Raw genomic sequence first — 14,385 nt, 5'->3', positions numbered from 1 at the left:
CTCTCGGGACGAGTGGTGGTTCTAACAGCCAACAAGTCAGTTCAATAATTAGGTCCGCTGGAATCTGGATGGTTGCCACGTGGCAAGCATTGTGCCCTTATGCCCTTATGCCCTTATGGTATATGATATATAGTGATGTGGGTGCCGAGGTAACCAGAGATGGCGGTGAAGTTTTGAAACAAAAATTGGGAGGAGATGGCGTTATTGAGATGAGAGGATATTCATCCCTTTGAAGCAAAAAAAAAAGAAAAAAAAGAAATTGATTGTTTGTCTTAAAATATATTGGAGTAAGATGGAACAAAATCTGAGTTAATTTGAAAAAAAAATTTTATCTCCAGATTAATTTATCCCTCACACAGTCACACTTATTATATTTGTAGGTTGTACGTAGACAAAGATTTATTTTTTAACATTTTACTTTTTAAAATAAATTTATTTAACTTATATATAAACACACACAAAAACAAAGATGAGCTATCATGCTTTGTGAAATAAAAGGGGTGTTTTATTTTTTGGCGATATCTCCATTTTAAATGTTAAATAGTCCATTCGAATTTCACAACATGATTGATCTTCATATTGTAATGTGCTTGGAGACCAAGTTTTATATATTTTTAAAAAAAATTTACTAATTTTTGAATTTTTTAAATCATTATATATAAATCTAATAAAGAAATATAAATATAAAGAAATAACACGAAGTAAACAACTTGATATTTCTTAAATTTTAGCAAATTGATCATGATACAACTCTAACGACAAACTAGAGAAAAACGCCTATAGTTATACTGGTGTCCACGTGCCAAAAGTGTACACGTTGCACAGCCAAGCTATAAAGCTCCAAAACCCAGAAGCGTACACGTTGCACAATCACACTAAGCTCCAAAACCCAAATCCAGGACGAATTAATATCTCTCGTTTTTGTTTTTTTTGTTTTCTTTTTGCTTCAAAGGGACGAATATCCTCTAATCTCAATAACGGCATCTCCTCCCAATTTTAATTTGTTTCAAAACTTCACCGCCATCTCTGGTTACCTCGGCACCCACGTCGCTATATATATATCATATACCATAAGGGCACAATGCTTGCCATGTGGCAACCATCCAGATTCCAGCGGTCCTAATTATTGAACCAACTTGTTGGCTGTTAGAACCACCACTCGTCACGAGATCAGCTAGCTAGCCCAGGAGCAACCATTATATTATATTATATATTTGACGACCCCTCCCACAAACCCTAAAAAGTATATTGACTTGATCACTACACATTCCACAAGCTTTCCAAGCTTTACTATTCTCTCTCAGTATATAAGAGCTCAGCTTCTAGTGCTATCTCATTCACAAAAGAATTTTTATAATGGCAACTTCATCATTTGCACTCAGCTCCTACATGTCAGTGAGGGCACCGATTGTTGCTCAGAGGAGCTGCCTTGTTGGCCTCTCCTGTGTTAGATCGTTGCCACGTCTGAGGACTGTCATTCGTTGCCAAAATTATAAGGCAAGTATCCTGATAAATTTCCTTTTTCTACTTTCTTTAATTTGACTGAGAAATTATTAGATGATATAATTAATGGTTGGTGTTATGGCGTAATGGTGTGTCGAGTTCTGTGTACGGTGAACGGGCATATATAAGTTGTTCATCAATCTTGTTTGTTCATTTAAAAAATATATATATAATATTTTTGTTTTTAAATTGTCACAATTATATTGAACGGGGATATAAATTAGTGTTATTATTTTATAATGCAGAATAGACACGTAAAAAATTACATCGCACCGACACTTATATGATACGTTTATTATACCCAAATCAGTACATCACACACTTCAGTACACTTGGTTTGAAACTTAAAATTTATTTTTTTCTTATTAATTATGCAGCCGAAGCAGACATCTCCATCTCCTTCTCCAAAACCTACACCAAAGGTACTTATATATAAAATAATTGAAATGAAAAAAAGAGAGAACAGTATAAACTACTGTTACATGCTTCTTAAGTTTATACAACTAGTAAACTTAATCATGCTTGGATAAATTAATTGACAAATATTTTTTAGGTGAGCACCAAGTTCTCCGACGTGCTAGCATTCAGCGGTCCAGCACCAGAGAGAATCAATGGACGGCTAGCCATGCTCGGTTTCGTCGCAGCAATAGCTGCAGAGGCCGCTAGTGGTGAAGATTTATTTGCGCAATTGTCGAATGGTGGTATCCCCGCGTTTTTTGGCGCAGCAGTACTATTCTCAGTTGCCTCATTGGTACCCTTGTTCAAGGGAAAAAATGTAGAGTCAATAACCACTGGGATCATGAATGAGAGTGCCGAGATGTGGAATGGAAGATTTGCCATGCTAGGCTTGGTGGCCTTGGCTTTCACCGAGTATTTGAAGGGTGGGCCTCTTGTGTAAATTAGTGCAATGTATTCTTTTTATGTAATAGATTAAGGAACATGTTTAGTTTGCAGTAGTAAAAGAAGAAGAACACTGAAAAAAGATTGTTTAACATGAGACTATGCTGTTATTATATACAAAATCTTAGGTGAAGTTTATGAATGATATGATATAGTATTATTCACGGGTTATATATATCTATTTCGTGACATCTTTTTATATGTTTTTCCTACCTGTCAGAGGCCGAGCCGAACTTTCAAACTATGATAGTCAAATTAGCGTGAATAGGAATCAAACATATATATTTTTTTTTTGTGAAAATAGAAGTCAATTTACATAACTTGTAGCATTTTACTCTAAATTATATATATAAAAGAAGTCTGATAATTGTACTTCAAACAAAATCTCCGAGTGTGTCCCTTCAAGTAGTTTAACAGAAAAAAAAAACTTTCAATATTATCTAACTTTCATTTTCAATACTAATTAATATCCAAACATTTAAAGCTCTGTTTATAACATTTTACAATGCTACTCTCAAGTATTTAAACCTCTATCTGCAATCATTAAAATTCTAAATCTATATAGTTTTAACTCCTAACTACTTTTATTTTCAAGTCAAAACAAAAATATTCATTTCACCAACTTTTTTTCTCTTTCATCATTCTCGTCCATTTTTCCGACGATCCGTGAAGAATTTTGTGAATTTAAAAATACGAACGTTTTTTACCTGATTTTATCTTTCAAATGAGGTCTATGAAGAATAACTTTCGAGTTATATTTGTGTCGCAATTTTTTTTACCACTTTAAATCTTTGTGACTTTCAGTTTTTTTTTATTTTGCTTCAAAATAATTTAAACCTCTATTTACAAGCCTTCAAATCTTTCGTATAAATCTCATGTACAAGCATATAAACATCATTAATTACACTTTAAATCTCTAGAATAAAGCGTATAAACCTCATATGCAAAGAATTTAAACCTCAACAATAACACTTCAAAACGTGTAATTCTCAAGAATAACACTGCATTTACAAAGCTCATGTACAAAGCATATATACCTTGTGTACAAAGCCTGTAAAATTTTAATGGTTGTAGACTGAGATTTAAAAACTTGAAAATTTAAAGTGCTCATGAGCTTTACTTTAAAACAAAAAACAAATGACTTCAAAATTACTCAAAAGTATTTCTTCATGAATCTTATTTGAAAGATAAAATCGAATAGAAAACGTTCATATTTTTAGATTCATAAAATTAATTATGAATCGTCGGAAAAATAAATTAAAATGATCAGAGAAAAAATAAAAATAAAAGTGAGTGAAAATAATCTTTTCTTTTTTGGCTTAAAGACAAAAATAGTTAAGAGTTAAAACTATCTATAAATACTTTTAGATAAAAGTTTAAATACTTATGAGCAATATTTTAAAATGTTATAAACATAGCTTTAAATGTTTTGATATTAGCGCTGGAAATTGAAGTTAGACATTATTGAATGATTTTTTCTGTTAAACTACTTTAGAGACGAGCTCGGATATGATGGTTCGGGGGACCAGAACATTTCTCATATAAAAATATGCATAAATAAAAAAGTTTGAAAAAAATGAGGATCAATTGACCTCCATAGGTTATTAGTGCCTCCGCTCCTTCAACCAGTATGTACCGTATTCGGTAAGACGGATAAAGATAAAATTTTTTTTTTCTGTTTAATTAGTTTATCTGAAACAGGTAAGGTAATTTTTTTTTCATGTTAACATAATAGGTAAGGTAAGGATATATAAAAATATTTTCACCCGACATGTTTCGTACCCGTTAACACCCCTGGCTACACTAGAAGTTAGAGACAGCACATTTAATATAATTCTATAAAAAGTTAGTATTTTCTTAAAGGTTCCCCGGGCCAACACGTATTATAAAGCTAAACGATCCACGTTGGTTTTCTTAATGAAAAAAAATGACAGCTAGCCTGATATGTTAAAATTTGCAACTAATTGCCATATTTTCTCGACCACAAACCAATTAATGATACTAGAATTATAAATTGAGCTGAACGATCCGGCTATGCTGCGCTGTCTTCAAAACTGCAGAATATCGGGTAAAATTCGGTCTAAAAATGCAGAATATTGGGTCAGCAGTCGGCACGGTCTAAATTAAAAGGCTTTCTACTTTTAATTAGATGTCACTTTATATCGATTCAACCAATCTCGGACAACGGCTCATGAAGTCAATAATAAATGCCTCTGAGACCCGTTATTAGTGGTTTATACAGAAAACATGAAACAAATCCTAAAAAAACAGAGAATCTGACTCTACTCTCTAATTAATCATGTTTTGATTGTAGAGTAAGAGGTGATAAGTAAATTGCTTATTGAAATTTGGTGCTTATAAAATATATCCTAACTTTAACAAAATGAAAGGTTATAAATGCACAATCCTATCGTTCTAGTACAATTACTGATATCAATTTTGTTTTGCAAAAATATAAACAAATAAAAATTTGCGCGTAGGCATATATTCATTAAAAAGTTTGGGTTGCAATTTAAAATCACATGAACATATTAATTTGAGTACCTACTTTTATTCCAATTTGTTTACCAAGATGAATCCAAGTTGGAAAGAGTTTTTAAATTTAGAACTAAATTAGACTACTTCCTTAATTAAACAAGAAATAAATATGTAAGGTTAGTTCTCAATAGCAAATATCTCATAATCTAAGGTGGCTTAACCTTCCATCTTTACTAAAAAAAAAATATATATATATATATATATATATACCTAAGAAATTTGGCTTATCCGTTCTTAATCTAACAATTTTTTTTTTTTCTTCTTAAGCTTAAGGGTTTGGCATCTCTAACAAAAACAAAACTGAAACTGAAACAATTTAATTGATTTACCTGTTCTTAATCCAAATCAACATTAAGTGTTCTTGAGTGTTATCTAATCCTAAAGTAGTATAATTCATTTTCATTGCATAATATCCTATTTAGTGAAGGATCCGAATAAAACTTACTTCTCTACATGATTAAGTTCTTTGATCAGTAGCCAAGGCTCTAACAAATTTATTAGACTTCACAATTCCCTAAGTTTAATTCTTTGGCCTTCACGAAAGTTCACTAGATTTTACAGTTACATTCGTCACCTGTAAAAATAAATTTATCCTATGTTTGAAATTAATGTATTAATTAATGAATCCAGTTAAGCCTTAGGTTTCTTAGATTTCCATGCAAATAAGACCCTAATTGAAATATGTATTAAATCATAGACATGGCCAATATTATAGAAGAGATTCACACATCTCCAATTAAGAATACATGCATAAACTAAACAATAAAATCTTAGAAAATAAAACAAGAGCCCAACAATCATTAAATTCCGTGTAAAATTAACTAAAACATTATCAAAGTATTAGATTTATATGCCAAAATACTAGGTGGAAAAATTAGTCTCTGTAGGTTCACAAATACAACGATTATTTCCAAGTATTACAACATAAAATTATAAAAACAAGACGAGATATGGATTCCTTGAATTAATATGGTCTCCTTGTCTTCAGATCTTCGTTGTTACAGTACTTCTTCCTGCCCTTAAAAAGGAATATTGCTTCTTTGTTTATATCTAACTCCTTCAATTCATCCCCTTCTTTCGTTAATTTCCTCCTTTTTGTAGCTTTTTTGGAGGTTAGAAACATATGGATAGTCTGTTTTGTGACATGGGTGACGATTTTGAGAAGTTTCCAGAGTGTGGAGATGTGTACAAACCGCCAAAATAGCTAAATCGGACATCTAACACAAATGTATTTTCATCTAGCAGGCAATTATTTCGATAACTTTTCTCCTTTCTTACGACCTCATCCGTGAAGTTGATCTTTTAAGCCTTTTTTTTCTTCATCAAATATACTACAATTTTTTTCATTCGTTCACACCTACTAATAAAATCCAAAACTACCACATTAACCCAATTTTGTTGCTAAATTAGCATAAAAACAAGTATTTGACAAAAATGTCAAATAAAACCTTTTATCAAAAATATATTTTCATTTTGCAATCAACATCAAACGAAAAGTAAAATAAGAGCAATATGGAATAATTAAAATGAGTTAATTAATCAGAAGAAAATTATTCCATTCCTTCACATTAATTAACTTAATTCACACACTTATTTCGTTTGTAGAATCAAGAGCGAAGTCAAACTTTTAGATTTACACTGCCATAGTATTTTACAATCAGGAGCGAAGTCAAACGTAAATAGAGATTAAGCATATAAATTTTTTTTACTGTGAATGTGAATCAAATTTACACTGCCATAGTATTTTACAATAGAAAATAAGGCATAAATATGCAACTTTGAAAATAAATGAAATCAATTGATCTCATTGCTTGAGAGTAACTCCGCCCTGTGTAGAATGCACAGTTATAGACAATGATACATTTTTCAAATTCTTACTTTTCCAAATAAAATAATTTAAGTTAATGTAATAAACAAAATATAAATATAAAAAATAAAACGAAGTAAACTAACTTAATATTAATTTCTTACATTTTAAATATCAAATCGAACACGAATACACGATACAGCTCTAACGAGGGAGAAACGCGTCAAACGCCAACAGTTAGCGGCCTCCACTGCTGCCCCACTTCATGTACCAAAAGCTTACACGTTGCACACTCACGCTAAGCACCAAAACACACTTAGAAAAAGCGAGAGCTATCATGAATGATGCCTTCCCAAAAACTTCTCAAAAATTCACCACCGTCTCTGGTAACCTCGGTACCACTAGTGGAAAAACAGAAATCAGGATCGGCCTATCTGGATCGGTTATATGGACACCCGATCCTAATAAGTATCTGGATCGGTTTATTTAAAAAAACCGATCCTAAAAACTATTCAGATCGGTTTTTAGTAACAACCGATCCTAGTTTATTACTATTAGGATCGGTTTTTTGTGGAAACGGATCCTGATACTATCAGGATCGGTTTTATTTTAGAACCGATCCTAATAGTTCAATCATTTGGATCAGTTTTTAGTAAAAACCGATCCTGATAGTATCAGGATCCGTTTCCAACAAAAACCGATCCTGATAATTAAAATATCTCAAATAAATCTTATTAATTGAAATATATCATAAAATAGCATCTGGATCGGGTCTATACATAATAACCGATCCAGATAACTTAAATACATATAACAAATTAAAATATATCAGAAAATAGCATCTGGATCGGTTTTTAGCAATAAAACCGATCCAGATACTATCAGGAACGGTTTTATTGCTAAAAACCGTTCTTGATAATTTTTTTTTTTTTTTTTTTTTTTTTTTTTTTTTTTTTTTTTTTTTTAAGGTAGCATGGTAAAACCTGGCCAGCTTTCAAGTACTTTTTTTTTTTTTTTTAAAGAGGTTTATAATTAAATTAATTTCTTTAAAGAGGTCAAATTAAAGATATTTCATTCCCTATGTACATCCTATATATGAACCGTCTGATCAAATTCGAAATAATATGGTCTTGGTCTAACCATATATATTTTGTTATCTCAGGTAATATGAATTCGTTTCCATTTGTTCATGACATCAATTAAGCAATTAATTTTATGGTATTAATTTATAAATAACAAATAAATAATTAAACAAACAATTATACAAACACAAACAAGTTGTTTATTTTTTTTTAAATAATCTCTGGTTATATATATATATCTCAGATAACTTAAATACATATAACAAATGAAATATATATCAGAAAATAGCATCTGGATCGGTTTTTAGCAATAAAACCGATCCAAATACTATCAGGAACGGTTTTATTGCTAAAAACCGTTCTTGATAATTTTTTTTTTTTTTTTTTTTTTTTTTTTTTTTTTTTTTTTTTTTTTTAAAGGTAGCATTGTAAAACCTGGTCAGCTTTCAAGTATATATATTTTTTTAAAAAGAGGTTTATAATTGAATTAATTTCTTTAAAGATGTCAAATTAAAGATATTTAATTCCCTATGTACATCCTATATATGAACCGTCTGATAAAATTCGAATCAATATGGTCTTGGTCTAACCATATATATTTTGTTATCTCAGGTAATATGAATTCGTTTCCATTTGTTCATGACATCAATTAAGCAATTAATTTTATGGTATTAATTTATAAATAACAAATAAATAATTAAACAAACAATTATACAAACACAAACAAGTTGTTTATTTTTTTTTAAATAATCTCTGGTTATATATATATATCTCAGATAACTTAAATACATATAACAAATGAAATATATATCAGAAAATAGCATCTGGATCGGTTTTTAGCAATAAAACCGATCCAGATAGTTTTTTTCTTTTATTTGGAAAATCTTTTCATATGGTTATGTTTAAATAAATATAAAAAATTACATATTAGAAATATAAGTTAATTATTTAATAGAAATTTTAGAAAGCGTGCATTTTTTTTTCTCAATCCAAAATTAATGCATGTATCTAATAATCATGACTCATGAGAGATGAACCATATATATTATACGAGTAAGGCTGGGGTGCTATGGATAGCATATAGGCCTCTATGCTACGGCTCAATATTCAAGTTTTTAAAATCCAAACGGTCGATCCGAACCGTTCATCTTATTCTCCATATTAATATCTGCTTGGAGACCAAATTTTACATTTTTATGAAATTTTTTACTATTTATTAAGTATTTTACAAAATTGTTGATCCAACGGTGGCTGCACAAAACAGTAAAACCGTTGGATTAGCGATTTTCAAAGTGGCTTAATAAATAGTAAAAAAATTCAGAAAATTATAAAATTTGGTCTCCAAGCAGATATTAATATGGAGAATAAGATGAACGGTTCGGATCGACCGTTTGGATTTTAAAAACTTGAATATTGAGCCGTAGCATAGAGGCCTATATGCTATCCATAGCACCCCAGCCTTACTCATATTATACTTACCACTATATGTATATGAGGCTTACATCATTTGTCATATATATATATATATATATACATTAATTAAAAAAAATGTAAAAGTTTATTGTCTTATTATTAATGATATTTGAGAATCTTAAAGTCATTTTGGTTGTTCTTTTGACGACCAATAACAATTCTAGTATAAAGAGCAACAATATTGGTCGTTGCAAATCTGATCATTTCAAACCGGTCAAAATATACATAGAAATTAATGAATTTGACATTGGTCGTCAATTGTTATAAATCAGAGAGAATCTCCTACATAAAAATCATATAAATAGCCATTGTTAATTTATTAACCCGATAACTGTTGTTTTAATAAGAAAGTTTCTTCCATAAATTATTATTGTAATTATACATATACCACAATATATATCTAAAGATAATCAAATTAAACATATAGCTGAAAAAAAAAATCCCCTTCCTTCATTTTATTTAAGTGTTGAAATGGAAAATAAAATATATTATATGGCACAAGTCATTGATGCATAACCATATGAAAAGAAAATATATTATATGCACAAGTCATTTGAAAATTAAATAAAATTTTTATTAAATAATTAACTTATATTTCTAATATGTAATTTTTTATATTTATTTAAACATAACCATATGAAAAGATTTTCCAAATAAAAGAAAAAAACTATCTGGATCGGTTTTATTGCTAAAAACCGATCCAGATACTATCAGGATCGGTTTTTAGCAATAAAACCGATCCTGATACAATTTTTTTTTTTCAAAAAAATTTCTGCAAAAAAAAAAAAAAAAAAAAAAAAAAAAAAAAAAAAAAAAAAAAAAAAAAAAAATCAGGGTCGGTTTTTAATAAAAAACCGATCCTAATAGTATTAGGATCGGTTTTTTATTAAAAACCGACCCTGATTTTTTTTTTTTTTTTTTTTTTTTTTTTTTTTTTTTTTTGCAGAAATTTTTTTGAAAAAAAAAAAATAGTATCAGGATCGGTTTTTTATAATAAAAAACCGATCCTGATACTATTTTTTTTCAAAAAAATTAGTATCAGGATCGGTTTTTTTATAAAAACCGATCCTGATACTATTAGGATCGGTTCTTTATAAACAACCGATCCTAATGATAACTTTCTATATAACCAGCTTAGCTAGGGTTCTTCTTATTTTCATTTCGCGCCTCTCATTTTCAATTTAGCGTCTCTGTCTCTGTCTCCGTATCTCCCTCTCAAATCCTCAGTACTCTCTCTCTCTGTCTCCGTCTCTCTCTCTCCTCCGTGTGTCTCTCTATCTTTCTCTCCGTCTCTTCCTCTCAAATCCGAGCATCTCGCACCTCCGGCTCAATTGTGCCAATTTTTTATTTTTTTTATTGTTTCAAAAATGAATTAATGGTGTTTGTATATTGTTTTACAGTTTTGAGGACATCTCTCTCAAGTTACTTAATCATCCGGCCGATCAACTATCATGGTATTAGCTTTATCTAATTTTCTCATTATTATACTTTTAAAACACATTTTTTTGTATTTTTTATTGGAAAATGTTTTTCTATCTAATTGTTACCTTTGTTTTTGTTTTTAGGATTTTTTTTAATCTCAAGTGATGTGATTGCAAAAGAGGTAATTATTGATTTTTTTATTGTTGTGCTTTACATTAATTGCATAATTGTGTATATTGCATAAATGTGTGTTAATTGAAGAAATAGCCCAATTAGTCACTTGTATGTTTGTTAATTAATTTTTTTTTTGGATTTAAATTTATTGTTATAATATGTAATGCTTCACAAAACTTTGTATGAAGTACATGAATTTTTTGTAATAGTTTAATATGTGTATGATAATTAATTTAGAATGTGTATATGATATTTAATTGATTATTGCTTCTTACTGTGCAAAAAAAAAAAATTTAGGATGCTGGCCAGCAAAATATATATGGAAGCTGGTCAAATAAATAAAAATATTTTTTTTAGCCTCAATAAAACATCAGGATCGGTTTTATATAAAAACCGATCTTGATAGTACGTATCAAGATCGGTTTTTATTCAAAAACCGATCTAGATATGTAATTTTAAAAAAAAAAAATCGAAAATACTATCAAGATCGGTTTTTATATAAAAACCGATCTTGATATGTAATTTTTAATTAAAAAAAAATTCGAAAAAAATATCAAGATCGGTTTTTATATAAAAACCGATCTTGATAGTACTATCAGGATCGGTTTTTAGCAATAAAACCGATCCTGATACAATTTTTTAAAAAAAAAAAAAAAAAAAAAAAAAAAAAAAAAAAAAAAAAAAAAATCAAGGTCGGTTTTTAATAAAAAACCGATCCTAATACTATTAGGATCGGTTTTTTATTAAAAACCGACCCTGATTTTTTTTTTTTTTTTTTTTTTTTTTGCAGAAATTTTTTTGAAAAAAAAAAATTTGTATCAGGATCGGTTTTTTTATAAAAACCGATCTTGATAGTACGTATCTGGATCGGTTCTTAGTCAAAAACCGATCTAGATAACAACTATTAAGATCGGTTTTGTTAAAAAACCGATCCTAATAGTTTCTATTTGGATCGGTTCTTTAAAAAATATAAAACCGATCCTGATAGTATCAGTATCGCCTTCAACAGGATCGGTTGGATTCCGATACTGATATGTGTATATAACCGATCCTGATTCCATATTTTCCACTAGTGTACCCACGTCACTGTCATGTACCATGAGGGCACAATGCTGACCACGTGGCATCCGTCCAGCGGTCCTAATTATTGAACCAACGTGTACTCTGTTAGCGCCACCACTCATCACGAGAGGAGCCCAGGAGCAACAACTATATATTTGACACCTCGCTCAAACCCTAAAAAATAGATCTGCACTGTGACTTGACACTACACATTCCACAAGCTTTACTATTCTCTTTAGTAAGAGCTCAGCTGCTAGTACTATCTCATTTACAAGAGAATTTTCATAATGGCAACTTCATCATTTGCGCTCAGCTCCTACATGTCAGTGAAGGCACCGATTGTTGCTCCGAGGAGCCGCCTTGTCGGCCTCCCCTCCGTTAGATCGTTGCCTCGGAGGGCTGTCGTACGTTGCCAAAGTGAGGCAAGTGTCCTGATAAATTCCTTTTTTTTTTTTTCCGTTCTGATTTCTTTAATTTACTTAGAAATTAGTTGCTATATATAATTAATGGTTGGTGATCGACTGTCGAGTTCTATGTACACGGGCATATAAGTTGTTAATCCATCCTCTTTTTTTGTTAAGAAAAGCAGTATGATATCATGGATTTTAAATTGTCACAATTATATTGAGTATTAAATACTGTACATATTTCTTATCACTGTCAGTATACCTGATTTGAAATTTACAATTTATTTATGCTCATTAATTATGCAGTCGGAGCAGAAACCTCTGGAGCAACCCACAACCTCAACACCACCATCTCAGCCTTCTCCATCTCCTGCTCCAAAGCCTTCACCTAAGGTACCTTAACAAAATAATTGAAATAAAAAAGATAACAGTATAAACTACTTTTACATGATTTAAGTTAACTAGTAAACTTTATTATGCTTGGATAAATTACTTGAAAAAATATTTTTAGGTGAGCACCAAGTTCTCGGACGTGCTAGCATTCAGCGGTCCAGCACCAGAGAGAATCAATGGCCGGCTAGCCATGCTCGGTTTCGTCGCAGCAATAGCTGCAGAGGCCGCTAGTGGTGAAGATTTATTTGCGCAATTGTCGAATGGTGGTATCCCCGCATTTTTTGGCGCAGCTGTACTATTCTCAGTTGCCTCATTGGTACCCTTGTTCAAGGGAAAAAATGTAGAGTCAATAACCACTGGGATCATGAATGAGAGTGCCGAGATGTGGAATGGAAGATTTGCCATGCTAGGCTTGGTGGCCTTGGCTTTCACCGAGTATTTGAAGGGTGGGCCTCTCGTGTAAATTAGTGTGATAGATTTAATCTGTTTATTTAATCATGGAGGAGATTAAGGAACAGGTTTAGTTTGTATAGTAAAAGAGAAGAAGATTACTTGTATGGATTACTAATGTTATTTTATACAAAATATTAACATGAGACTTTTGTTTGTGACGTTTTGATTATTTTGCTTTATCATAGTAAGATTCAAATATCTCATGTATGCCTCAACCGTGTCACATGTTATATTTATTTTTAAAGTTTAAACGGTCTATTTAAACTGCTCAACATGACATCCCATTAAATTGTGCTTAATGCGCTTTACAGACCAAATTTTATTTATTTTTGTAGAAGGTACTTTCAGTGGATTAATTCTGGACCATTAAAAAAAAAGTGGTTTTTTTTTTCATGAAAGCATATCTGTATTATTAACTCTATTTGTGAAAAAAAAAAGAGAGCGGTAACAATAACGATAAAAAAAGGCGATTTAGGCGATTAGTGCAAAAAATACAAAATAAAAGAGAGAAAAAAAACGAAGTATGGCACTTCAACAAGCCCGCCAGCTAGAGTTAGTCAAAGCTCGCTATCAATCTCTCATGGCGAAGTAATTTCGGCCCAGGCAAAACATATTTGAGTTCATTGTTGAATCCAACTCCGACGCCACGTCAAAAGGAGCACCGCGTGAGAGAGACAAGATCAGCGTTGATTTTGACACGTATTAATGAGCAGCTCATCCAGTCTGCTTCGACGCGTGAGAGAGACAAGTGGGGATCGGGGACACAGAGCAGCTGATTGTCGTAATGCTTTGATTTGTTTTCTATGCGATCAGACGGGGCATAAAATCTCCTTCTTCCACAAGTCTTTTCCAATTCAAATCAAGTCACTTCCAATTGACTCAGAGTGTGTTGCCGCTTCAACTTCCTCAGAAATGGTGCCACCTCTTCATCGGCGTGGTTCTCAACGAGGTCGAGCTCCGATCTATAACAATCGACCGCCGCAACGGGCTACTCAATCATATGTGCGACCTCCGCCGCGTACTGACCACCCTCCGGTTCGTACTGAGCTGCAGACAATGCCGGATAGACCACACATTGGGCAGACGATGACAGGTTCAGTCCCTAGACCACCGATCGGGATAGTCCAGACACCGCCGAACCGTCCAGTTCAACGACGAGTGTCAGAACCTC

General features: G+C 31.4%; 2 protein-coding genes across 3 annotated transcripts; both read left to right on the top strand.

The window, feature by feature from the left end:
* The first annotated feature begins 1,287 nt into the window (after window positions 1-1,287).
* On the top strand, window positions 1,288-2,592 carry LOC144573797 (early light-induced protein 2, chloroplastic-like). Its single transcript, XM_078323546.1, has 3 exons — window positions 1,288-1,497; window positions 1,881-1,925; window positions 2,057-2,592. Exons 1-3 carry the CDS (start codon window positions 1,357-1,359, stop codon window positions 2,399-2,401), a joined length of 531 nt encoding a protein of 176 aa, XP_078179672.1. The 5' UTR covers window positions 1,288-1,356; the 3' UTR covers window positions 2,402-2,592.
* Window positions 2,593-12,134: 9,542 nt separating this feature from the next.
* Window positions 12,135-13,372, top strand: LOC144573794 (early light-induced protein, chloroplastic-like). Of its 2 annotated transcripts, none has more exons than XM_078323542.1 (3): window positions 12,135-12,383; window positions 12,675-12,761; window positions 12,880-13,372. In XM_078323542.1, exons 1-3 carry the CDS (start codon window positions 12,249-12,251, stop codon window positions 13,222-13,224), a joined length of 567 nt encoding a protein of 188 aa, XP_078179668.1. In that variant the 5' UTR covers window positions 12,135-12,248; the 3' UTR covers window positions 13,225-13,372. The 2 variants fall into 2 exon arrangements, with proteins under 2 accessions (XP_078179668.1, XP_078179669.1); XM_078323543.1 differs by having other exon boundaries at window positions 12,137-12,389; window positions 12,681-12,761.
* Window positions 13,373-14,385: the final 1,013 nt, after the last annotated feature.

Source organism: Carex rostrata, chromosome 22 (assembly GCF_964058835.1).
Source record: "Carex rostrata chromosome 22, lpCarRost1.2, whole genome shotgun sequence".
Taxonomy (NCBI): domain Eukaryota; kingdom Viridiplantae; phylum Streptophyta; class Magnoliopsida; order Poales; family Cyperaceae; genus Carex; species Carex rostrata.
Note: the sequence above shows the minus strand (reverse complement) of the source record. Positions and strands in the feature narration are given on the sequence as shown.

Coding starts and splice junctions, on each gene's coding strand:
- LOC144573794 (XM_078323542.1), top strand. CDS start 12,249: ATGGCAACTTCATCATTTGCGCTCAGCTCCTACATGTCAGTGAAGGCA. Junction 12,384..12,674: donor TCGTACGTTGCCAAAGTGAG/GCAAGTGTCCTG, acceptor TTAATTATGCAG/TCGGAGCAGAAACCTCTGGA. Junction 12,762..12,879: donor CTCCAAAGCCTTCACCTAAG/GTACCTTAACAA, acceptor AAATATTTTTAG/GTGAGCACCAAGTTCTCGGA.
- LOC144573797 (XM_078323546.1), top strand. CDS start 1,357: ATGGCAACTTCATCATTTGCACTCAGCTCCTACATGTCAGTGAGGGCA. Junction 1,498..1,880: donor TTCGTTGCCAAAATTATAAG/GCAAGTATCCTG, acceptor TTAATTATGCAG/CCGAAGCAGACATCTCCATC. Junction 1,926..2,056: donor CTCCAAAACCTACACCAAAG/GTACTTATATAT, acceptor AATATTTTTTAG/GTGAGCACCAAGTTCTCCGA.